The sequence below is a fragment of the Ictalurus furcatus genome, chromosome 9, assembly GCF_023375685.1.
Source record: "Ictalurus furcatus strain D&B chromosome 9, Billie_1.0, whole genome shotgun sequence".
Classification (NCBI taxonomy): Eukaryota; Metazoa; Chordata; class Actinopteri; order Siluriformes; family Ictaluridae; genus Ictalurus; species Ictalurus furcatus.
In genome coordinates, this window is record NC_071263.1 from 19846693 (window position 1) to 19874617 (window position 27925).

General features: G+C 39.2%; 1 protein-coding gene across 1 annotated transcript; it reads left to right on the top strand.

The window, feature by feature from the left end:
• Positions 1 to 254: 254 nt before the first annotated feature.
• On the top strand, positions 255 to 26314 carry ddhd1a (DDHD domain containing 1a). Its single transcript, XM_053633757.1, has 13 exons — positions 255 to 1546; positions 3762 to 3938; positions 13901 to 14029; positions 14246 to 14393; positions 19102 to 19211; positions 19458 to 19564; positions 19715 to 19974; positions 20093 to 20168; positions 20732 to 20881; positions 20973 to 21037; positions 21543 to 21718; positions 23007 to 23180; positions 23408 to 26314. Exons 1-13 carry the CDS (start codon positions 877 to 879, stop codon positions 23590 to 23592), a joined length of 2427 nt encoding a protein of 808 aa, XP_053489732.1. The 5' UTR covers positions 255 to 876; the 3' UTR covers positions 23593 to 26314.
• Positions 26315 to 27925: the final 1611 nt, after the last annotated feature.

The following is a 27925-nucleotide window of genomic DNA, read 5'->3' on the forward strand; positions in this document are numbered from 1 at the left end:
CACCGCCACCTAATAAATTATCTGAAAAAATACTAGGATAAGTGAGAGACTTTAGTAATTTAGTATGAATATCTAGTATATAGTTATTAATTAATTAATTAATTAATTATTATTACTTTTTTCTTCCTGCCTAGCTGCTGCCTACACTCCTGTCCAATAGGTGGCGGTAATGCACCTTAAGTTGGTTTGCCAACCGTCATTAAAACCAAAACAAGAAGAAGAAGTACCACACACACACACACACACACACACACACACACACACACACACACAAAACTGATTAGTACATACTGTCACTGTACCATTCCCACCCAGGTTGCAAGAACGTGCGCGTTCTCGTTGAAAACTGTTTGCTTGCGTAACGACGTCACGTCCAGTGCGCTGTTACGTACAAGAATGAATTACGCACTTGTCACTGCGGGCGCGAGCGAGTTGTTTGTACTCGGTCTGAACGAATTCACGCCTGAGGTCCGCTGACAGACGGGATAAGAATATCCACCGAGGCTAAACCGCTGCTACAGGGAGGCAAATACGAGAAACTTTCATTACAGCGCTTCACAGAGAAGGTTCTGGAGTTGGCGCTGTAGCTCGAGCAGCTTGTTTGGAGAGAGAGAGAGTATGACGAGCAGAATTCCAGCCTGCCAGAATGCGACGCTTGTTAGGTTGAATTAAAGACTTAGCAGTTTAGCATGGCGTGTTTATCTTGACACTGACAACTAAGTGTAGCTATATTTTGTGTATAGCTACCCAACTGTAATGGTCTTTATTATGTAGTGATGTATAAATTAATTGTTTTTTAGTGTTAGGGTTTATGCCGTCGTATTTGAGAAGGCTGCTCGCGCGTTGTTGGGATAACTCGCTTAGCAAAACGAGCAAATGAGCAGATTTACGAATAAGACGCCTTTCATTAGTCCACCGGAGAGCCCTGAAAATGGAGGTTCGGTCGTCGGGAGCACGGACTGGGGCCTGGGTAATGCCGGGTTCCCGTGCTCCTACGATGACTCCTTGGCGGTGCAGTCGGATGTGGATAGGCACCTGGGGCTTCTCCATAACCGGCAGGACGCCATGGCGCTGCGCTTGGACCAGTCTTACCGGAGCGGTACCGAGTCCTACCTCGACGGCTCTCAGATGGACTACAGCGAGAACAACGGAAACACGAGTCCGCTGGAGAGCAGGAGAAAACACCGCTCCGGCGCTCCCAGACAGCGCTTTGAGGTGGTAGCGGAACTCGGGCCGGAGGAAGTACGCTGGTTTTATAAGGAAGACAAGAAGACGTGGAAACCTTTCGTCGGGCACGACTCCCTAAGAATCGAGCTCACGTACCGCAAGCTGTGTGAACTGAATTCGGACCAGGAGGGTGGCTCAGGCCACGCTGTACCGGACGGAGAGGATCCGTGTGAGCATGCGTCAGCCGTGGCCTCGGTACAGAGCTGCGAGCAGCTCCAGGAGACAGACCTGGAGATCAGCATTGAGGCAGTGTGTGTCCGAGGAGGACTCTACGAGGTGGATGTCCGAGAGAAAGAGTGCTATCCTGTGTACTGGAACCGTGAGTGTTACTTCTCAGTATCTTAATGATTAATGAAGATCTCTGAAGAGCACATTTCAACATGTGCTTATTGTGGCTGTAAATATACCTATTACAAAATTGTCTTGGACTGCTCAGGGAAAAATGCTCTTCTGCCAGATATCTACGTTCAACGTTTTCTGTAATCTCTGGGTTTAAGGGCTCGTCTTCACTGACCATTAAAACCCAGAGTCCAGAATATTGAGTTTAAAAGATCACAAGCATTCATTGGTTTGTATTATCTTGGGCACGGTAATTGTAATATCTTAATACTGACCCAAAACTCTGGATTGGTGTTAGATCAGGTTATACTCCCTGAATATTTTATGCCATCAACAAGTGTTATACTCACAAACACGACATAGACCTTGCACATGATTACAGAATATAAATATTGATAAAGCACATCACTGTCATCACATTCATATTACTCGTATCTTAGCAAGCTTGCAGAGAGTAGGCCCGGTTAATAAGAGGATGTCAGTGACGGGCCATTATCGGTTATTACCCCATAACACAAAAGCTATTTACACAAAGTTATTAGTTTGAAAATGTGTGATTAGTGCACCCCTAGTACTTCTTATTCTTTAGTAGTTCCCAAGCACTCACAAAGTATGCTGAGACAGTGAATTAACTGCATATTCTCAAAGACTTTCTTGTTCGTTGACTAAATGTGGTGGCCAAGCTGTTGATTTTAGAAAGGTGTTTTTTTTTTCTTTCTTTCTTTCTTTCTTTCTTTCTGTAGCTCCCCAGTGGATAAATGAAAAGTCTTTCATCTTGCACTTTTCCCCCAGACTCAAGTCTCCTTGCACTGGTTGATCAGTACACTTGGTCACTTGCAAAAGTTGTTTTCGAACCTGGGTGCAGTCCAAGTGACCTCGGGTCCACCTGAAAACTTCTGGGCTCCCTTTCCAATTAATTTGCAATCAGTTACAGACTACAACATCAGCTAAAGTTATCCACTCCCAGAACCAGGCAGTAAAGTGAACAGGTCACATTACTTCCTATTTTGTGTTTCACAAACGCAGGAAAAAGGATCTTGTGGTCTTCAGATTAAAGGGAGTGCCTTCTTGATATATTAAGCTAACAGAAGGCGTTCATTACAACTTAACATTATTCCTGCATACAACTGTGCAGTTTCAATTGAATGATTTCAACAATGTTGAGCCATAGTTAGAAAACCCTGATTAAATGTATATCAATTAAATAAACTTTAAACAATAAATAAACACTAATTTCCCATTTTAGAAAACTTCACTCATAGCAGAGGTGACGTAAATCTGATAAGGTGATCCATGACTAGGAAGGAATTTGTGAGTGTGTAAACAAACCTGTGATAATGACGCACTCCTTCAAATGAGTACAGAATAAGTACTTGAATACTCGGACTAACACCCATAAACCCTAATTTGATAGGATTACATTTAAAAGCGGGAATTCCTGTTGCTATTCTGCAGTATTATTTTCATCTGGTTCAGCCATCGTAGTTATTTTTTCCCCATTCTTCAGAAAATCTCAGTTCAAATTGCATGCAGTTTTAACCAACTAGGATTTGGTGTAATAATTTTAATCTCATCCGAATTGCCACGTCTGTGATTTTGCTGGCCGATGCTGCCTCTTGTGTTGGGGGGGGGGGGGGGGGGTAATAATAATTTTTGACCGGTGCTACTCACTGTATTTAGTCATCTGGTGTGTGTGGAAATGTGAAACACTTTCCATAACAAGAAATCAGAACAGCATGATCTTGTAGGTTGAATAAAGGGGCTATTATAATCGTAAGTATGAAGACACTTTATATTCACATATGCCACAGTATCACGTAGCTTTTAATTTGCTAGAAATAAATGAACGAGCAGTTATGTTGTTGTCAGTTCTTTAATCACCTAACACTAGATGCTGCCAGAAATAAACATAATGAGTGATCCCATATTATTTTCTATATTCAGTCCTTGAATGTGCAAACAAACCCGGTATATGACAAAGTGTGACACACACACATCCACAACATTTCAAAATAGTATTACAGACTTTGCCCAGTGAAAGTAATCCTGTCTGAATAAGGCTTTGTTGAATGTGTGGTTTTTTTTTTTGTTGTTTTTTTTATGTTGTTTTTTTGGGAACATTTACTGAGAACTGCAAATCTTCTGTTATAAATTTCTAATGAAGGTAGCTGCTTAGATGTCTCTTGTCCTTACAGAGCAGGACTGCATCCCTGTCATGAGGGGACAGTGGTTTATAGACGGCACATGGACGCCGATGGAGGAGGATGAGAGTGACCTCATAGAGAAGGAGCACCTGATGTGCTTCCGGGGACAACAGATGCAGGACACTTTAGAAAATGATGTGGTGGCCAAGACGGTGGATAGCAAAGATGGTAAGCATGTACATATACAGCACATTGAGGTGATTATTAGCGAAAAGAGAAAGAGAGCATTCCATTGTTTGTGTGTGTGACTGAAAAAACTCCCTCTCCCCATTTGTCTTAGAGTTGATACTTGATTACATATTAAGCAAGATGCTGCTGTATGTAAACCAAATTAATTTTGTGATAGGATGCCAGCTGTGAAAATTAGATATGAGTAGATGCTGCCTGGATGAGTTATAGACTCCACGTAAAGGCTGCTGCTGTCATTAGAGTTATTTACTAAGGCTTTTCTTCCTGCCATAGAAAGTAAGAGTACTCTGAGCCATTTGGCATCAAATATCATGGAGATTGCTATAGATCTGTAAGGTGTATTTTTCATTTACTTGTCTGCAGAGTTCATGGGCTGTATATCTCAGACCTCTGCAGGGCTTGAGCCTGACCGTTAATATATGAGCAACCCATTTTGACTGGAGGGAGAGTTGCTGTATGTCATTCAGCTGTATGTAATAAAAGATGGCCATTTTAGGCAAATAACTGTATTTATCCATGTTAGTATATGATTCATTAATTTTTCACTAAGTGCATTTCAGTGAATTCGTTCAAGTTGTGTCTTAGTCTTCAGAGCATAAATAACACCCCCCGAGAAACCTGCAAATGTGATTGTGACTATACTGATGGACTAAATACAAACTTGAGATCTGAAGCCATTGAAAGGTTTCTGAATTAGCAAACAAATGTGTGAAGTTACAGTTGATTTTGTACACATAAGGTTTATACTGTATGCTTTTAATAGTCTGTAGACTGTAGCCATTCTCAGACTTGTGCAGTACAAGGTCATTCCTTCTCTTCTTGTAGCTACAGGGTGCTTTTAAATAAAGAAGTATGTCTGAGCGATACAGATGACCATCCTTTCTCCCTTGTCACATGACTGATAAACGAAGTATTATTTATGTTACTGTGACCGTTGCAGCCTTCACTTAAACATGCATACTTTCTCATGGCTAAGGATGTCTTTTAATCAAATGGTGCAATGGTTTGCTCCACTGTCTGGTAGCACCATTTGAACAGCACTGATTTGAGCTGTAAATTGCCTTCTCACTGACAAACAAGGTAAAAATGTAGCAGAGAAAATGTCACTGTGCTATTTAAGTGTTGATGTATAAACAGTGGAACCTGTGTGTGTGAAGCCATTAACTTGCCCTATGTGTCATATAGTTACGCTCTGTAGATCTAAAGTTTAACAAGCTTAAAATATGTGTCAACACAGGAAGAGGACAGCTATGCAGTATCTGGTTAAATGACTGTAATTTAAGAAAACATGTCATTTGTCTCCTCTTCTGCTTTCAATGTGTAACTCAGCTGTTTTAGTGAGGTTTTGTAAAAGGAACTAGTCTTTTTGCAGTGTAAAAGAAACCCCCCTGTTTGTCACTGTCCAACTCTATTTCTCTTTTTTAACTGCTTTTACACACAAGCGTGCACACAATATTCACAATGTCACATGAACCATTTCTATAATTAGTGTAAAAAGGTACCAGGGGACCTTTGCAGTTAAATATTGTTCACCTAATTCATTGGCTGTAATTGCTTTTTATGTCAGCAGTTTTAATCACAAGGAAGGGTCAAGTAGCAGCTCCATCAGGAAATGACACAGTTACTTGACGCTTTGTTAGACTACACACTGAATTTTCATTTGATACCAGCTGACCAACAGTACGACAATGTTGGTCAGCTGTTCTAGTCTGTCAGATTTCTTTAGCACTGTGGGGAAAGGTAGACTATGCTCTGTAATAAGAGCTCAGGGAGTTCATTAGGTTAGCCAAAGCAAAATGCAAATACTACTTTCATGCAGTCAGAAGTAATTGTGCTTTATGTGCTGCAGAATAGCATGCTGTTCTATATCGTGTAACTAGATTATATAGAAAGGATATACCTACTTATTTTGCAAGCAATAGTAATATAGGAAATGAGGTCAGGGCAAAAAGTCATATTCCACTTTATTGTTGATGTGAATTTGACAGCGTATTTTTCAATAGCAAAGCAGAAATATTTCCCCACATTTGTTTGCATATTGATTGTTTCTTAAATTAGTATTAATGGTTGCCATTAAATTAGCATATTTCTGGCCCTTTAGGTTATTGTTAATGTTATTATATTAATTGCTATTTATTATGTTAATTATTACTGTTAATTATATTAATATTAATCATTATAATTAATTGTACCAAATGAGATTTATGCTATTATTTTGTGTCACTAAGTTAAGCATTTTGAGTTAAATTAGAGTTAAATTGCATGTTTGATTTTTTAAGCTAAAAAATATTGTAGTATACTGTTGGCTAAAATATAAAAGCACAAATTTTCTGTTTTAAGGTTTACATCTCTTGTAAAGTCCTGGTATATGATAGTGATGCACCGAAAATTCAGGATGCACTTGGCCGAAAACCGAAAAGAATTAAAAAAAAAAACAAAAACCTATTTTAAAATAGTTTTTTTGTATAATTGTATTAATATTAGACTTTTTAATTAATTTAATGAATTTGAATTGAAAAACTACAAATCAATAACATGATCACACTTTTACTGAAACTAACACACAAACAAAAACAATATTAAAAATATTATTCTTCATTCAGTTTTGTAACAATCGAATTTAACATTTATTTTATCCAATTATCCAAATAATGTGAAGTTCTAGAAAACTATGAAACGCAAAACAGCAGTCAAGTAATGAACTAGGCCTTCAAACGGTTGTTGAGCTTCACAAAATGGGAAGTGGCTATAAGAAAATAGCACAAACATTGAAAATGCCCATTTCCACCATCAGGGTAATAATTAAGAAGTTCCAGTCAACTGTAAATGTTATGAATCAACCTGGAATCAGACGTATGTCTATATTGTCTCAACGCACAGTGAAGAGGATGGTTCGAATGGCAAAAAAATCTACAAGGATCACAGCTGGTGAATTGCAGAAGTTGGTTGCGACTTGGGGTCAGAAAGTCTCCAAAACTACAATCTGAAGTCACCTACATCACCACAAGTTGTTTGGTTTCAAGAAAAAAGGCTCTACTCAGATCAAAAAACAATCTCAAGCATCTTCAGTTTGCCAGACAATACTGGAACTTCAAATGGGATCGGCTTCTACGGTCAGATGAAACCAAAATAGAGCTTTTTGGCAGTAAAAACCAGAGGTGGTTTTGGCCCTCACAAAGAGGTAGCCATATGGAAAAGAACCTCATCCCCACGGTTAAATATGGTGGCTGCTCTTTAATGTTTTGGGGCTGTTTTCTGCCAGAGGACCTGGACATTTTGTTAGGACACATGGCATCATGAACTCCATCAAATATCAACAGATATTAAATGAAAACCTGATTGCCTCTGCCAGAAAGTTTTAAATGGGCCGTGGTTGGATCTTCCAGCAGGGCAATGATCCAAAACATACATCAAAATCAACACAAAAAGGGTTTACTGACCACAAAATCAAGATACTGCCATGACCATCCCAGTCCCCTGACTTGAAAACCATAGAAAACCTGTGGGGTGAACCTAAGTGGAGAGTCCACCAGCATGGACCTCAAAATTAAAAGGATCTGGAGAGATTCTGTATGGAGGAATGGTCTCAGATCCCTTGCCATGTATTCTTCAGCCTCATCAAGCATTATAGGAGAAGACTCTGAGCTCGTTATCTTGGCAAAGTTAGGTAGCACAAAGTATTGGCTAAAAGGGAGCCAATAATTGTTGCACAACTATATTTAACAAAGATCATTTTTTGATAAACCTTTGTTTTGTTTGCAATTGTTTGATATCCATGAGAGCAGAGTATTTAAAAAAATTATCAAAAGGTTAAACAATAGACAATTTTTCACAGCCATCTTTGCTCATATTTTACCAAGGGTGCCAATATTAGTGGTGGGTACTGTATATGGAGTCACACCAAATCAGTACAAAGTTATTCTAACTGATCACCTTTATACTGTGATGAAGCATTTCTATCTTGATGGGAGTGGTCTTTTCTAAGTTGACAGTGCTCCTATCTACAGGACATGAGGGCTCATTGAATGGTTTGATGAGGATAAAAATTATGCAAGTCTTATGCTATGGCCTTTAAAAGTCTACACCTATGGAGGTTTTTCGAACAGTTAGGTGGTTAGACAGTGTTCTCCACTGCCATCATCAGAACACCACCTGTGAATATCTTTTGGAAGAATGTTTGAATTGCAGTTCCAGAAACTCATTGATTTTATGCCAAGGGGCATTGAAAGATTCTGGTGGCTAGCGGTGGCCCAATAAGTCACTTAGTTGTTTTTGTTTAATTGGTCACCTATCTGTATGTGAGGGGGAAAATCTTTATAAAAAGATTTTAAGAAGATAAAGAAAAAAGTATAAAAAGAAATGTTGTGACATGATGTGCTTATTATACCAACATAATTTTATTAATAGGTCATGTTAATATACTTTATATGAATCAATGAATGTATATGAACTGTGGTAAACTTGTGATGGTCTAAGACTTGTTAAGTTATAAATGAATGTTAGGATGCAGTATATTGATACTGCATTTGTCAATTGAGAGATGATGCTATACACTGCCGTTATCTTGCAGTTATTCTTCAGCCAACAAAGTGTTTGTCTGGATAGTACAGGCATGATATTGACTGCCCCTGACAGGGCTGCTGAATGGCCCAAAGCTTTCAGTCTCTCTGAAACTGGTTGTTGCCTCTTCTGTGCTGAGATCAGTTCTGCTGTAATTTGCAAGTCTAATTGTTTTTCAAAGCCTAGCCCTAACACATAGCAGTCTCAGTATGACCGATCGTTTTAAAGCACAATCACGTGCATCAGAACGAGGGAGGTAGTGCGTTCTCTATCACGTGCTTGTGTAGTCCATACTGTTTTACAGTCCAAGATATTGGCAAAATACCTCATTCTGTGTTCAGAAATTCAGTAATGAAATCCGTGGACATGCAATTTGAACAACAAAATTCAGTTGTAGCATTCATGACATGAGTTAAGAGTTAATAATTCTGGTCATCCTGACCCTACAGCTAACTCCTTACATTTGTCAATGCTCAATAACTGCCTTGTAACTAGAAGCATGGTGCCCATGTGGCAGAGGTAACCTGTGTGTTGGTACAGCTGGGACATACCATGTGCATGAACTACATAATCAGTTAAGCTAAATGGGGAGAGATGAGTGGATATGTATGTTTGTGTGTGTGAGAGAATAAAACAAGTTAAAACCTCCACACAGCAAGGGACTGCTCTCTTAAACCAATACTTTACCTGGATATGTCTTGCTGAGCATTACAAGCTGTCATTCTCTTTATGCCATGTTTGAGTGAAATTTTTGTTTAAACTTGTTGGTTTTTAAATATTTAGGACTGAATACATAATGTTAGTAGTTAGTTGTTGGTGTTGGAGGTTCTGCTAGCAACAATATAGATGACCTAAATGGAAAGATTTGTCTCTTAGGCTTTCCCTAATACACCTTCCTCGGCCATTTTCCATCACCAATAAAATTTTATATTTCTCAATATGGATTAATTTGTGGATTATGGAACTGCTACTGATTTTGTTGTTGTTTTGTTTTGTCTGACAGTAACCTCATATTAAATAAGCCTACAACAAGCAGCAACATACAGTATATTAATATTTGTAAATGATTGAGCTATATTCTATATATGGATATAGATGATTATAACACTGGGTAAATTTGAATTAAAGGCATCCCGGTTTTACAAAAGCCTACAAGGAGCTACCAAGAATTAAACTGCTTAACACTGTTAACACCGTGGACTCGTCACTACTATGACCACTTACTGTTTTTGGTTTGTTAGTTCTCTCCCACTTCCCCCCTTTCTACCTCCCTTTTCTGTTCAAATGGAGTGGATATCAGACGAGTACTAAAAGCCTCAAGCGAAAGCGTTGCCAAGGTACTGTATGTCCTGCATCTTTGACTTCGACCCCCTTTGGATTTTATCTTTGGACTCTCTCCTTTCTCTTTTAGGTGAGCCCTGCTTGCTTTAGAACAAGGCCTAGATAAAGAAATTTCTATGAATATGAGAGTGCTAGTGCTTAGACTTCTCATACTCAATGGGCTGGGCTGTGTTTTTGATTTTGACTTCTGAGCAACATTTCTTTTTAATGCTTGAAGTTCTAGTAGACATCTAAATGCACTGCTGGCTCTTTTTAAATCTGGCCTTGTTCTCCTTTAATTAGCTTTAGTTTGGCCTAGTGGTAGACCTAGACATCCATTGGGCACTGTGATTAAAGTTCACCAGTGTGTTTTGGTTTCTCCTTCTCTGGGTTTATGAGGAAGCCCTGATGCTCTGCTTATTTCCTGTCATTTTTATCTTACTAAACCATAATAACACCATGTTAAAAATTTCCCGAACAAATTCCTGCAACACCAGCCCCCATTATGGGAGTCAAGAGAAGCATCATTGAGTTCCTCAGCCTTCTCTACTCATTCTGTACTGTGCTCCTCTGCACTGTAACGGCCATATGTTTTGCACGCTGGAGTAGGGGTTGCATTTACATATTCACTGAATATATTCTGCCTTCCTGCTGTATGAACACAATCTTATTTAAATCTCTTATTGGGCTTAATTTCTTTTGCTAATATTTTTTATAGGCCCAACTGAGATTTCTCCATTTAACTGACATACTGTTGTTTTCCCACATGAACACAGCAGGCAACATAACCCAGAGGGTTCATTTACAATAGCCTGTTATTTATGCAGCATTAATTGGTGCATATAAGCTTTCCTCTGGTTTAGTAGGGTAATACTTTTTAGTCATAACACTATTCTTCATTCCCTATTCTGTTCAAAGTGCTGGGAAACCCCTGCTTACTTCTGTAGTTCAAGGCAGTATTTCCTGTGTGCTTTGATTCTATGCTTGTACTTCAGATTGATTGGCAATGGCACTTAACCAGAGTCAAACATATCAAGAATACAGAAGAGCATTATATCTCTATGCGTCTGTATATCTGATATACACATTGATTTCCCTTAGATTTTGAAAACAATCTAGACTTTTTCGTTACATGTTTGACCCTGGTGTGCCCTTTTGTCCTGTAAAATGGGATTAATTCTCCTTTCCTATTGGTATGTTTTTCTACATACATTCATTATTCATACAGAGGCAGCAAATGAATGCTTAGTTCAATAATCACACTTATAAGTTGTTCTTCCAACATCCTGTTTTACAGTGTGTTTCTGTGTGGGTGATGTGGTGTGTTCTTCTGTTTGCTTTTGACAGAAATTCTTAGAAATTTTGTCCAGAATTAGGAGGCATGTTGGGTTGGTTTGTTTTATGTCTAAGATAGAATATAATGTGATAACTGGACATATCACGCGATTATTTAATCTCTACATGATCTGACCAGAGGATTTGGAGATGGGGGGGGGGGGTGAAAAGGGTGAGGTGTTACAGTGGATATAAAGAGTCTACACACCCCTGTTAAAATGGCAGGTTTTTGTGATGTAAAAAAAATGAAACCAAGATAAATCTTGTCAACATTTTCCACCCTCAATGTTTGTACACCCCTAAACTGATATTTTGATCACTCAGTCTTTTTGGGTAAGAGTCTGTCAGCGTGGCACATCGTGACTTGTCAACATTTTCCCACCCTTTCTTACAGAAACATTCTAGTTCTGTTAAATTGTGAGGGCATCCCCTGTTCACAGGCTGCTTCATGTCACCCCACAGATCTTTGGTTGGATTCATGTCTGGCCTCTTAAGGCTAGGGCATTCAAAAGCATTGATCTTCTTTTGGTTAAACCAGTCCTTTGTTGATTTAGATGTATGCTTTCGGTCATTGTCATGCTGAAAGGTGAAATCCCTTTTCATCTTCAGCTTACTAGCAGACACTTGAAGGTTGTGCACTAAAATTGTCTGGTATTTGTAGCTATTGATGATTCCCTCCACCTTGATAAAAGCCCCAGTTCTGGCTGAAGAAAATCAGCAGAAAGGAATAGAAATAGAAAGGGCTTCCTATTAGCCACGCTACCACATAGCAAAGAGTAATCAGTACTTGTAAGATATTCCTGCAGCTCCTTCAGTGTTGCTGTAGGTCTCTTGGCAGCCTCCCTGGTAAGTTTGTGTATTGTCCTTTTATACATTTTGGAGGGACGTCCTGCTCTCTGTGATGTTACTGTGGTGCTCCATTTTCTCTGTTTGTTGATACTGGCCTTTACAGTATTTTCAAAGTACATCTTATGTTTTGGAAATTATTTTATACCCCTCTCCTGCTCTGTGTCTTTCAACAAGTGAGATACCATGTATGCTTTGTAAGCTCATTGCGGCATTCTGATTAAACAAACAAGACGTGAAGAAAATCCTACAGAAACAGCTGGTCTTTATTCTGATTAACCCCAAATAATTTCATTGATGACAGCTGTATAATAATTTCTTGAGAACATGAGATTGAATGTGATTGGTTCATTCTGATCACTGCAACACCCCAGTTATAAAAGGGTGTGCACACTTATGCAACCAGTTTATTGTAACTTTTTCCCCCCCCCCTAAAATGTTTGTTTGATTGTTTTTCACTTTTAATATGTTGTAATTCCACATTGAGGGTGGGAAAAGTTCTGACATGAGTTATCTTGGTTTCATTTTTTTACATAAAAATGTTTTGAACAGAGCAACTTGAAAATGGTCAGGGTCCACAGCCTTGATCATGGCATCACACAAGTAAAATTACACGCAAAAATGATGGCAATGAACAAGATCCAGCCCTAATGAGGGCCACACACACACATTGTCCTGGTGTGTGCTAACGGTCATGGTTGCAACTGGAGCACTATGATGAATGCTAACGTGCAAAACCATTACAACGGAAACAGTGTTGATTATTCTGTGCTGAGTAGCTCTGCACAGTTCTCTTTTGTAGCTATGATAAATGTAGAATTTCTGATGAATTTCTCGAGGTATATTTTGTTCTTCCTTGTGATGAGTCAAATGTAGTGTCAGTCAGTCAGAAACGTCTCATAATGTATTTGGCTTGCGCTCTCGTAATCCCTGTTGATGGACAGTACACCTGGTTACTGTGCATGTGCATTTTTTGTTACTGCAGTAAACCGAGGACCCAGATTTAGGTGTGCGAATCTCCAAAGCCTCATTCATGTGATTCAGTAATTTAGCACAATTTCTTATTAATGCCTTTGTTTCCTGAGAAGAACCTTTTTTTGTTTGTTTTTTTTGCACGAATCGTAGCTGTAGAAGGAATGATTAGCAAACAAATGACATTTATATGCCTTTGGTAAATGACTTCCAAATACACAAGTAGTTGTAAGTAAAACACATACTATGTGGGCCTTGCCTAATACACTATATGGCCAAAAGCAAGGTTAACAAAGACATAGTTTGCCAAGGTTGGAAACGCTGCCTTCCTACCAGGTCCTCTTGCCCAACATCAGTGCCTGACAATACTGTTGTGGCAGAATGGGCACAAAGATCCATAGTCATGTTCCAAAATGTATGAAAAGCCTTCCCAGAAGAGTGGAGGTTATCAGAACCTCAAAGGTGGGACTACATCTTGAATGGTATGGTCAACAAGCACATATAGGTGGGACTACATCTTGAATGGTATGGTCAACAAGCACATATAGGTGGGACAGTCAGGTGTCCACAAACTTTTGGCCATATAGTGTCGATGCCTGGTACAGATGCTTTCTGCTGTAATCTCTTGGTGAAGATTTGAAGGATAGTCAGTCACGGTGGCAGCAGTTGCAACCAACCAGACAGCATAGTTAATTCCACAGTAAACATTTTTGCTAACCAGGCATCTACAGGTAGGTTTCTGTGTGTGCAGTGAGTGCATGGTGCAAGTATGAATTATCAGTTTGGCTTCCATGAACTGTTAAACCCGAATAATGACTTACAGCCTTTTATCTAATGTTAATTCTGTAAACTGTTTTCTTCCGCACCCCCTTTTCCTTTCCCTTGTCACTCTCCATGTTATTTTATAGCCGTCCACAGCCTAAAGCTAAGTCGCAGCCATGTTGACTGGCACAGTGTTGAAGAGGTGTATCTGTACAGCGACGCCACTACCTCCAAGATCGCCCGCACTGTCACACAGAAGCTTGGCTTCTCAAAAGGTCAGTGTTTACACTTCAGCTCAGCCTTCAATACAAGCATGTGGGAATAAAAATGGACAGGTTTCCACTGCTTTTTACTATTTCTGAACCTGGCATTCTTCAGTGCTGCACCATATTAAACTTCAGAAAATCTAAGCCAATTTTGAAACATGGCAGGTGTTCGTTACCTGAGCTGAGTTGGATTGTAATAATCGTTCTTTATGTTGTGGATTCCAGCCTCAAGCAGTGGCACCAGGCTTCATCGAGGCTATGTGGAGGAGGCCTCTTTGGAAGATAAGCCCCCTCAGACAACCCACATTGTCTTTGTTGTGCATGGCATCGGACAGAAGATGGACAAAGACCGTATTATCAAGAACACAGGCATGTAAGTATTCAGAACCTGACTAGCAGAGGTATGCCAAATATGTTTACACAACATAGTCATTTATTCTTTCATCTATGCTGTGTTATCTGTCTTCATGTAAGTGATAGACAATGTGGGTGCAATTTGGTCTGCTTCAAGTATGACAGTATAAAGTATTTGGGTGATTGTTACATCTGTTTGGTCATGTCTGTGATGTGATTAATTACAATTAAGTAGTATTAATTATGTTTGAAATATCTTCATCTGTTCTGTAGAAAATATCTATTATATAATGAAAACAGTGAGAGCAGCCGGTGTATTTGCCTGCATATTGAGACGAGGCTCAGATTTGTAGCTGTGTTAAGTGGAATTACACTCAAATGCCAGTTTATCATGTATATATACTATACACCAATTAGCCATAACATAAAAACCACTGAGAAGTGAAGTGAATAACATCAATTATCTCATTATAATGGAACCTGACAAGGGGTGGGATATATTACACAGCAAGTGACCAGTCAGTTATCAATGTTGATGTTTTGGCAGCAGATAAAATGGGCAAGTGTATGGATCTGAGCAACTTTGACAAGGGCCACATTGTAATGGCTAGACGACTGGGTCAGAGCGTCTCCAAGATGGCAGGTCTTGTGGGGTGTTCCCAGTAGGCAGTGTTCGTACCTAGCAAAAGTGGTCCAAGGAAGCGGTGAACTGGCGACAGGGTCATGGGCACCCAAGGCTCATTGATACTCATCCAGAGTGAAGGCTAGCCTGTCTGATCTGATCCCACAGACGAGCTACAGTAGCACAAATTGCTGAAAAAGTTACTGCTGGCTATGATAGAAAGGTGTCAGAACACAGTGTGCATCGTAGCTTGCTGTGTATGGGGCTGCATAGCCAAGAACTGGTGAGCGTGCCCATGCTGACCCTACAATGGGCACATGAGCATCAGAACATGGTGCAATAGAAGAAGGTGGCTTGGTCTGATAAAATCATGTTTTCTTTTACACCATGTGGCTGGTTGGGTGCGTGTGCGTTGCTTTCCTGGGGAAAAGATGGCAGCAGGATGCACTATGGGACGAAGGCAAGCCTGTGGAGGCTGTGTGATGCTCTGGGCAATGTTCTGCTGGGGTCCTGGCATTCATGTGGATGTTACTTTCACATGTACCACCTACCTAAACATTGTTTCAGACCAAGTACACCCCTTCATGGCAATTCTTAATGGGAGTGACCTCTTTCAGCAGGATAATGCACCCTGCCACACTGCAAAAATTGTTCAGGAATGGTTTGAGGAACATGACCAAGAGTTCAAGGTGTTCAAGACTTGGCCTCCAAATCTCAATCCCATGGAGTATCCATGGGATGTGCTGACAAACATCTCTGATCCATTGAGGCCCCACCTCGCAATTTACAGGACTTAAAGGATCTGCTCCTAACATCTTGGTGCCAGATACCACAGCACACCTTCAGAGGTCTTGTAGAGTCCATGCCTCAGTGGGTCAGAGCCATTTTGGTGGCACAACGGGGACGTACACAATATTAGGCAGGTGGCTTTAATGTTATGGCTGATTGGTGTATAAGGGTGCTGTGTAGGTATGTAGTTGCTTGCTGTAGCCCATATGTAGCTCTAAATAATTCGTTAGTCACTTCTAACCCATCTAATAATAGGTGGAGACCACCGCTGACCAGATATTGTGGACATCAGTGGTTGTAGAAAGGTTATGATGGCTAGAAAAAAATTGGCATAGTCATACCACAGCCATGCAAGTGGGTCACTAAACAACTCGTAACATAACATAAATTTTATAATTGTTAATAATATATATCCATAAAATATTGTTTAATAAAAGCAAGGAAATAATGTATAAAGCAATTATTCCCTTGCTCATATCATGCTGTATAAATTATATATATTTTTTAAGAAATTATTTCTTTGTATGCAGAACTGGCAAAATTGATATATTCACCAGTCAGTAGTTGTATATGTACAAAGTGCACCTTTATAGTAGTTACCCAGTTAAATAGGTTCTTGCCATGTTACCTGAGTGCATTTTGGTCATTTCAGCATCCAATTACATTACCCTGTCTTTTTGCTAGATCAGGGTACTCGCCCTCTGTTTAAATTTTCATGTATGGGACTGATGAGTCATGAACACCTTACTTGTCTAGTCTTGTATTACCGGATGTGTGAGACCGTCTCATGGTATTAGTGAGAGGAAAGTTGCGTGGAATGTTCTTGTGTGAGTCTTTAATGAATAGCCAGCTCCAGTGACTTGCATCTGTGAGAATTTTTTAATAAAATGCTATATCTAACACAGAGCACGAGCAAACTAATGCAAACATGTCTTCTTTATACGAATCTGAGCCACTTCTACTGAACTTGTGGAATGTACATCCACACAGCACGAACGTTTTATAAAATATGCTTAGTACATGTAATACCTCTTTATGGCCCTCTCCCTTGTAATCCCCTTAACCCCAAACAAGAGTTCCTTTTACCTGAGGCTTTTGGTTGTTTGGTTCGTGCCAGTCTGAACTTTTCTCTTCCACTTTGTTCTAGCCACCTGTAGTTCTGCCTTGTGTTTTTTGTATTTTGTTACCTTCTCCCAAAGCTGACCTTTGAATTGAAGCTTTTTTAGTTGAGGATAACTGAATTGTTTACCATGAGGAGTCCAGGTGGTTCTCATCAGCATAAAGTAAAGACCTTTTCTCTGAGGCATGTGCTGTACCATTATCTTTGAACAGGATAAGATCTGTTATCTTGAATGTGTTTAACAAGGCCATCAGAACAAGTCCTAATGGACATTTTACAGAAAGGAAAATGCGGTTAAAGTGACATAAAAAAATTAAGCACACAAACTGGAATTTATTGAACTTGCAACCTACATGTGGAAAAATGCCACTTTGCCCAACCATTTTTGCCTTCCTGCTGTCAGAAAGTTGGGCAGAATGTAATGTTTGCTAGTTGGCGGGGTTTAGCGCCTGCTCTCTTCTAGGGGCTTAGTGGGTTAAGATGGTAAAGTAGATCAATCCAGGCACTAAGCACACTCCCTGTTGAGGGAACGTGGATTACTCACTCCCTTGCAAGAAAGAGCCGGATCATTACTGTCTCAACTTATCTCCCCTCATCATTCTTTCATTCCCTTGTTCAGTCTCCTTTTTTTGTCCCTGTGCACAAGTGCATGACTCTTCATTTACACCCAAGTGAACTGCTTCTGTGGTTGTCTTATACATGTATAGAATTACATCATTGAGTTGCATTCAAACTTGCTATAAAATATGAAGAATGAAGAGTCACTTGCCCTTCTGCAGATCAGCATGAGGCCTTGGTGGCATAATGAGATTATGGAAGGCAGTGTTGCTATTGGCCAGGCAGTGACGTGATTGAGGCCCAGTTTGTGACAACAGAGCAGAGGCCACCTTAAAGCCAGATCAGTCATTCTGTATTTGTTTATGCTTCAAAAAATGACCAAAAGGCTGTTGGAACTCTACTATTGTCCTTTACACAGTCAGCCTTGCTCTCTGTCACTCTCTGTTGACTCTAAGGCGTATAGAGACACACATCCCAAAACACATTCAGTCTTATTTTCCAATTCAGTTTTCTCTGTATCAGCAGCTACAGTTGTGCTCAGAAATTGACATACCCCTTGCACAATCTGCTAAATGTTAAATAAATAAATAAATAAATAAATAAATAAATACATAAGATGGATCATTAAAATTGTGTTTTGTTTTTTATTTAGTATTGCCTTAAATAAACTATTTCACATAACTGATGTTTACATACAGTCCACAAGACGCAATAATTTACACAAATGAACCAGTTCAAAAGCTCATACGCTTGATTCTTAACACTGTGTGTTGTTACCTGGATGATCAATGACTGTCTTTGTTTTGTGATAGTTGTTTAGAGTAACTTGTTTGTCCTGAGCAGTTAAACTTCCCACTGTTCTTCAGAAAAATCCTCCAGGTCCTGCACAATATTTGCTTTTCCAGCATATTCTGCATATTTAAAAAAAGAAAAAAATTCTCCCTCATTTATTACCGCCCTTCAGAAACTTCATAAGATAATTACATTCTTCCCAGAAGACAAAATAATGACAATATTCAGTGAGTATCAGTGAATATTTGCACCTTTTGTAATAGTTTTGTACGAGTCCCTCATTTGTCCTAGCCACTGCTAGAATGGGGTCGAATATGCAGAATATGCTGGAAAAGCAAAGACTGTGCAGGACCTGGAGGGGTCCTTTCTGAAGAACAGTGGAGAGGGATTTTTCTGAAGAACAGTGGGGAGTTTAACTGCTCAGGACAAACAACGGACTCATGAGCAACCACCACAAAGCATAACAGTCGTTGATCATCCAGATAACCTTTGAACTGGTTTTTGAATTTGTGTAAATTTTGTGTAATATTGTGTCTTGTGGACTATATGTAAACATCTGTTATGTGAAATGGCTTAATCGGGGCAGTACTAAATTTAAAAAAAAAATTTTAATGAACCTTTTTTTTTATTATTTTCTGTAAAAAAAAAAAAAAAAAAAAAAACTATTAACATTTTGCAGATTCTGTATAACTGTATAAACCTATAATATGCAATGATTTTATATCAACGTTTACCAATGTACAGAAAAAAGCAAACAAACCAGTAAGATGTAGAATCATATCATATATAACAATTACACTGCACGTGTGTGTGTGTGTGTGTGTGTGCGTGCGTGTGCCTGTTTAGGCTGCGAGAGGCTGTGCGGAAAATGGAAGAGAGACACTTTGCTGAGCACACAGAGGAGCATGTGGAGTTCTTGCCAGTAGAGTGGCGCTCCAAACTGACCCTGGATGGAGGTATTGGACTGATACTGCACAGACAGCCTGTCCTTACTGCTGTCATACACCTTTTCATAACAGCTACACCCACCTGTCTAACACTCATACCCGAGTACACATGCAAATGTGCAAACACACATGGCCATCTGTGATCAGTTGTTTGTGCTCTGCCTATGGTATGTTTCATTCAGTTCAGAAAAGGCACAAGCAAGGACAATGAATCTTTCCATTGAATGCTAAATGCACACACTGCTGTTCCTGTAGACACAGTCGACTCCATCACGCCAGATAAGGTGCGGGGGCTGAGAGACTTACTGAATAGCAGTGCCATGGACATCATGTATTACACCAGCCCGCTCTACAGAGATGAGGTGAATTTATACTCCCACTTCCAAAAATACATCTAATTGTTGGTGTTCAAATACTCTGGTTGTTTATACTGAAGTGTGTTTTAACTGATTTTCTTGCTCAATGTGATCTTCCACCTTTTCCTGTCCATGCTCTTTTTTTTTCCCTTGTAGATTACTAAAGGCCTGACCCAGGAACTCAACCGACTGTACTCACTCTTCTGCTCTCGGAACCCAGAGTTTGAGCAGAAAGGGGGCAAAGTATCCATCGTTTCCCACTCTCTAGGCTGTGTGATTGCATACGACATCATGACAGGGTGGGACCCAGTGCGTTTTCGCCTCCAGGAGTTTCAAGAGCCTGATGACGAGGAGCTGCGCTGGATGAGCTACAAAGAGCGCCATCTATTGGAGCAGGTGCAAAGTGCCAGACAAAGGTGCTGACTTTGCGTGTCTGTATTATTGGACAGTCCCTGTTGTCTTGGAGATTTCTTATCCGCAAATGCCTATATTAACAGCAGTGTTGATCTTAAATGTATTTTCTATTCATGTCAGATTGCGAGAACTGGAGGATCAGCTTCAGGGTCTGGAGGCTACTAAACCTCCAGCTACTCCTGAATTGAAGTTTAAGGTATTTTATGGCATAAACCTTATTTGCATAGAACAAATATGGGGGTGTTTTTCTTTACCTGCAATTATAGATTGATTTTTGCAAGAAATGAACTGACAATGAGCTCATGTAATTTGCATTAAATTTTTATTCATACTCATTTTTGTGACCGGTTGTCACACACTTTGAGATCCTATGGATAGGGTAAAGGGGCTACTTTGACATCACAGTAGATGGATTACAGTCAGTAACTATTATTAATCTACAAAGTGCATCTATATGATTAGGTTAGGTTCCGCCAGCTGTGCCCCTCTCTCTCATTACAGCAGTCACTGAAAGCAGAAAAATACACAAATAAGTAAACTGGAGAATCATCATGCGTTACCTGCCGGTTCGACCCGCCTCCTCTCTGTCTGCAGCTTACACTTGACCATACCCTGTTGCCACAAAGCCACTCTGGTGGCTCAACACCTTACCAAGAGACACTCACTTTTTTACATTTCCTTCAGTATGTAGGGATAAAGAACACACTTTAAATGAGTTCACTGTGTAGCATATAGTATTAATCAGGCTGCATCTCATAGGTGGAGAACTGCTTCTGCATGGGCTCTCCCCTAGCTGTGTTCTTGGCCTTGCGTGGCATTCGACCAGGGAACACTGGATACCAGGAACACATCATGCCAAAATCCATCTGCCAGCGCCTTTTCAACATCTTCCACCCCACGGACCCAGTGGTGAGAGAATCAGCATGACTCAGTAATTATTGTGCTCTTTAATACTGTACTGGAACACCTTTCAAAAACATTATCTCCATATATATGGCAGGCCTATCGACTGGAGCCTCTTGTTTTGAAACACTACAACAATATTGCACCTGTCCAAATACACTGGTAAGTGTTGTCAGTCTGTTGAATGTAATGACCCTAAATGTTTCTGGGTGTGTTTAACATGTATATCAGTTTATTATGAGCAAGACCTAGCATATTAAAATGAATAGTTTTATTAGGACACGTGTTTTTAAAGCATAATTTCTTTTAACTATTACATTTTATCATTAATTTCAAATAATAATTCAAATGATAATTATAGCCTAAATACAACACTTTCAATTCAGCATGACCAGTGTTCTAGATTTTCTTTCTTTAGACGTAAACTGTTTAAAAAAAAAAAAAAAAAAAAAAAAAAAAAATGTAAAGGCTGCACAGTTAACACTACCATTTTACCCACTTTTCAGTGGTCTTTTTTAAAAAAATTTTTGGACCTGTCAGCATTCTATTTTTAAACATCCAAAAAAAGCATTAGATAAAACAGCATGCCATAATGTTGACACTACATTTTCTCATGTCCTTTTTTTAAAAAACAATTCAGTCAGCTATTTGTAAACTGTATCTGCAGGTGCAACACCTCCAATCCCACTCCATATGATGAAATGAAACCCCCCACGTACCTGAACCCAGTGAAGGATCCAACTTCAGACACAGAGAGTCTCCCCAGCCCCAGTACATCACCTGTAATGTCCCGCCGACCCTATGGCGATTCCATCACCACACTGGGCAAGGCCAGCATACTGGGTACTCAGGCTTCAGGGCCACTTGTTAAACTGTTCTACAAACATATTTCATATCGTATCAAATTAGATATTGCCAAGGGGTCTAAAGGTCACATCATGATGGAGCCCAAACCACAGGTAATTGCAAAAGACCCCAGGCATGTTTGGATGGATATACAGAACAAGAAGAGTGAAAAATTTATAAAATAAGTATAAAACAGGTTACTCTATTACTCTGTTTACAGAAATCCACATTGACATCGTCAGACTGAATAAAGGAACTGCTACAGTTAGAATAAAGTATATTATATTTATTGTAAATCACATCTAGTGGTATGTTGGTTCTAAAATTATTTAAATACTTCACATACCTACATGTTTAATGACATTTTCAAGAGCACTGATGTTTATTACTGATGTATTGTAATGAACATGCATGGTGTCCTTGAAGATTATTTGGACATCTTTACTGCCACCCTGTGGTGAATACTGGCAGTGAACTGAGGTTACTAGTTGTAAACAGTGCTGTCTAGTGGAGAACTTTGGAAATGTAGTTTTACCAGCTGGTTCTTCCACCATACGGTGAAGTATGGGTATAGCAAGATGATACTAATCCGAATCCAGAACCAACCACGCCCTGGCTAGGAACGTATATCCTGGCTATATTTCCTGTTATATAGAAGTACCTGTGAAAAATAAGAAAATAGTTTTTCTCAATGTGTGCTGAGCTCTTTGCGCATTTGAAAATAGCATATTTTGTAAGAATTTAAAACATTTTATGACAAATCTGTGATATAGCCTCCTAAAGCAGCACCCGACCACTTATCCGTTCCACCCATGTGTCCCTGTTTAATACCTGTGATATTTGATAAAATAGGGTAACCAAATTCACAGCAAGGGTACTTCTCTAGCATATACAGCACCTGGTGATGAAAACACAGAAGCAAATCCATGATCCCGCATTTGTTTGGTGGAAAAAGACTTCATATAAAACCATAATGAACTTTCCTTTGGTTGTACACTATCCGTTGTTACCCAGATGAGGATGGGTTCCCTTCTAAGTCTGGTTCCTCTCAAGGTTTCTTCCTCATAACATCTTAGGGAGTTTTTCCTTGCCACCGTCACCACCGGTTTGCTCAATTGGGATTAATCCACACACTTAAAATCTGTATCCTTTGTTTATATATTTCTTTAACACTGCTTTGAGACAATGACCGTTGTAAAAAGCGCTATACAAATAAAATTGAATTGAATATTAAATGTGGGTAGTAAAGATGCGTGTATAGACTTCTGTGCTGTTATATGTTCAGGTGCTGCCAGCATTGGAAAAGGCATTGGAGGAATGTTGTTCTCCCGTTTCTCGCGCTCCAGTAGTCAACCATCTGAAGTGGATTCTGGAGCAGTGGAGAGTGAGGAGAAGAGCCAGTCAGCATATAGCCTGTCTACCATGTCTCAGTCTACCTCCACCATCATTGATACTGCAGGTCTGCATACATGGATTGTACCTGCACCTCATATATAATTATTTTAGGCTGTCTATATGTTACTTTCCCAATACACCTATACTGTCTATATGTGTATTGGGAATTTTGGAAAGGTTGCTGATGGAAAAAAAAAAACATCCATTGGCATTACCTGTTCTTACCGCTGAGCAATGCACATGTCAGTTTGTATTCACTGGTAACAATGCTAAGTGTTTCTGTAATTTCAGTGGAGATGGAGCACCGCCTTGACTTTGAGCTGCGGGAAGGCTTGGTTGAGAGCCGCTACTGGTCAGCAGTCACCTCTCACACAGCCTACTGGAACTCTCATGATGTGGCCCTGTTCCTGCTGACCTTCATATACAAATCACAGAGCTCATCTGAGACATCCCAAGACAATCCTGACCCCGAGTGACCCAGAGATATGACCTCACACAGATAGCTCTATGTTCTCCCGTAGAGATATGAAAACACTCAAGCACACTCCCTCTCTCATTTTGCCTCATAAAAATGCTTCTTTGTCATACAAAGACTGATTGCCATTTTTCCTGTTGCTTGTGCAGCAACCTTTCCCATTAACTCAGTAACCATCAATTCCTACTGGGCATACTATTTGATACATTGAGTAAACTTCTAGTCCTAGAAACATTTTGTAAAGCTTTGTTTCGGGTGCTGTTAAGGCCTTTTCAGCCAGTCCCATTTCATTAGCATTAGATACAATTGGCTCTGCAAGACGTGTGTGTGTGTGTGTGTGTGTGTGCGCGCTTCACCAACCCTGGAGCAGTCCACATGGTTTATGTAGCTGCATCTTATCCAAAGCATAAACCAGACATTATTAAGGGCACATAACACACAAGCATGGACCCCTCCGTCCTGTTGATCCTTTTGTCCGTTTATTATTATTTATCCACACAAAGACACTTACCAAGCAAATGCAACAGTCCGATGTCTTTATTTATTGATATATTAATATATCTAAGGATCTTGCATAGTACTCTAATTTTTGGGAAAGGTATTTCAAGATTTAAATGTTTATTTTTATTCCTGGAGAATACTGGACCTTTTTAATGACTAACACACAATATCTGGATTCTCAAACTGGAGAAGGGTGAACCATTAACAAACAAAAAAGTCCTTTTTATACAGGAGATAAATAATACAAAGCAATTATCATATTTTCTTGATTTTACAACCAGATGGTGCTGTCGGGAAGCAAAGTGAACAGTGCATTTTCTTAAGCCAGTTATATGCCTGATTCTACTTTGCATGGAGTTTGAGGATGAAATTGCTGCTGCATTGATTTTGTAGCCAAACCTAACCTTTTATAATCCTGCCTGAGTCAGGCTGTGTGTTGATGCATTAACATACTGCATATGTGCGCTGGTGCATTGTTACTTTGGAGTACTAGAACTACTGTGTAGCTTCAAAGAGATCGCCTCATTGTTTCTTATTATTTCAACCTGATTTCAGCCAAATACAGTGGAGTGGAATCAAATAAACTGACTGGATGATCTGCTTTATGTAATTACACTAGCAGTTAGGCCAAAATCATGTGACTGGACTCAGAGATTAGGAAGTACTTTGCAATGTTCCTTTGACTCAGTGGTAGTGTGGTATTCAGGCACCTTTTACCTTTAGGCCCATAGTAATAAACAGAGATTATATATTTTATATCTATTTAGTTATCAGTTGTGGAATGATGATGATAGTCCTTCAAAATTGTGATATTCCAATGAGAGGCCAAATGTTTTCGCTATAAAATTGCTACTCATAGAAGTACTGTTGGTTCATGATGAAGCTTTTCGTCCTGTGTCTTTTTTAAGCACTTTTGAGATGTTAGATATGCAACGGGCAGAGAATGGTTAGTGGGGATTATCCTTACAAAATTAAATGGTACTAACAGCCAGTTAACAGCCAGTATCTACTTTATTTAATGTCTGCATTGTGTTTAAAATTCCAAAAAGCCATACTACACCCCTCTATGGCAAGGGCTGCAGTATGTTAATTTATTTTGTTTTTATCATTGTGTGCCCACACAAGTGCAGTTAGTAATTGTTAGTTAGGCTGTGTGGATATTTAAAAATGGCCAGGTTGCCTTTGAGGACCACAGAGCCAGTTCTCTGTTGGGAAGCTGACGTGGCTTTTCCACTCGAGCTGAAGGATGAGCTAGTTATTTATGACTCACTGTTACTGTTGGCAGTAGGAAACAGAAATTAATGAAGGACCAGACCTTGCACATTACTGCATGGCTATAAATTGCACAGAATGGAATAAAAGACCCTCTTGATGTCCAGTTCTGTTTTTGCTACTTTGTACATTGCATTATGGAAGAGAATGCACCTTGCTTATTTTGCTTGGATTGTGATAACATTATCCATTTAAACATTAATCATTGGCAAAAAAAAAAAAAAAAAAATGTCTGAGGTTCTTACTCCATCATGGAGGGTTTGTTCTTTGGGACCCGTTTTTTTTCCACCTGCAAGCCATGCCTCAGAATCTCTGCATGTGCCAGTAATAACAATGACTAATGGAATAATTTGAAGCAATTTACATCTTCATAAACGCAGTAGTACATTTTCTGCATTAGTGCTGCTTCTAGATCTTTCAGACCAGCCATTAAGAGATTCAGATGGTTTTCCTAAACACTTGACATGGGCACAATAAGAAAATGTGTGCTTCAATATACAATACACAGATTATGGGCTTTACTCAGATGCATGCTCAGGTTTGAGATTTTGTGATGTTTAGAGATCTCTGGTCTTCTTGAATAACATTGAACCTAAGCTACACATGCTATTTTTGTATTTGCTAATTTATTATTTGCCTTTTATCCTGGCAACTCACCAACTTGTCATTGGAGAAATATATGACTAATCTTCCTGTGTGGTATAGTAAAGAGTCCTCTTTTCTGTACACTGTTCTGTAAAATTCAGTTAAAAGGCCAGTTTCCACTACGTTATTGATTGATTAATCCAAAACATGAAAAATGTCCTGGATGACTGTTATTTAAATGTACTAAAGATGTTGAGCTTGGAAAGACATGCTGTGCAATAACCCATGCCTGTAATGGATTCAAACTGCCATCGGAATAACACTGTATTTATTTGAGTTTATTAAAGCATTACTCTTTTTTTGTTTTTTTTGGTACAGTGCTTTTTTTTTTTTTTGCTGCATACAGCTGTGGTATTGTCCTTTGCTTGGACTTAATTTTTTTTCTATTTCAGTGGTGATTATAAACAGAATATAGTTGCCTGAACAGTGTAAGTGGGGAGTCCTGAGATGTGTGTGGGAGGAGCAGAATTCCACAGTGGCAGGTGCTTTCAAAATATTTAGAAGACTGTCTAAACCAATTGCATGCTTGAAGATACACACTGCCTGCACTAATTTCATCATGATAAAAGGCATTACCTTATTTGTCTTTCTGTATTGTGCTGTTTTTGGATGGAACGTTTATGCATCTAGAAGACAGAAGAATGCTTAGAAAGTTCAGTCTGGTCAGTACTGGAAGAACCTCATTATTGGTGTTTGCTGGTCGTTAAAGTCTTTTTTCTTTTGATTGTTCATTCATCTTCAGTAACTATATTTTCCTGGTCAGAGACTGGGTGGGACACACCCTTAAAGCGACGCCAGTCCATCACAGGCCACCGTAGACACACACATTCATACACTTATTCACATGCAATTTAGAGTAGCCAATCCACCTGCTTGCATGTTTTTGGGAGGTGGGATAAACTTGGAAACCTACCCGAACATGGGGTGAACGTGTGAAACGCAGTGAACAGAGCCGAGTTCAGGATCAATCCAGGTACTATGCTTCCCCATTAAAGTCTGAAAATTGTATTTTAAGGCATTTGAATTGAATTTTAAATAGTCTTGGTTTTTATGCTTTAGGCGATTTTTAATTTGGTGTCATTTTTGACACCACAGTTGACATCATATCTTACACATGTTGGAAGAAACGAGCCAATCACATGAGGCAGGGGTATGTATGAAACGGGGGCTAATGTCACTTACCTCCTGTTGTGCTACCACCCCTGGCAAAAATTATGGACTCACTACAATTTGAGGATGTTCACCTGGCTTTTTATTTATTTATTTATTTTTAAACTTCTGGGCAAATAAACAAATCACAGATATGACACAAAACAATTTTTGTTTAATAGTTGTGCAATCTGGCTTCATACGACATATCTCAAACAAATTAAATGAATTTATTCTATTTAATGGCTTTTTTTTTTCTTTAAGTAGAGGAAAAAATTGTGGAATCGTCAACAAAAAAATCGCTAAAAAATGTGTTCTTTCTTGCTCCTCCTCTGGCTTTATTTGTGAATTAAAGAAAAAAAATTATTATTAATTGTGAACTTGCTTTGGAACAAATATTGAGTATTTTGTTAAATTTGAGGATACCTGTAATTAAAACAATTCTCATCTCGGCTTAAGAAGTCCATCAGCTCTGGAAAGATATTTTTGTTGCAAGATATTTTCTTGCCTTTTTGGCAAGATGTATAACTTTCATATGATAGTGACATCTAAGTAGTGGATGAATCAGATTTCTTGGAAGGCCCTTCTAAAATTGTCATGTTGCTCACAGTGAATGCCATTACTTTCAGAAGCCTGAAACATTAACTAGTAATGCAGTCCATGGTTTAGTGGCATCAGGATTGAGGGGACTACCTCAATGCTTTGGCCACCAGAGGGCAAGGCAGTCCATGATTTTCACTGATTTCTTTGGTTATCAGACAGTTTAA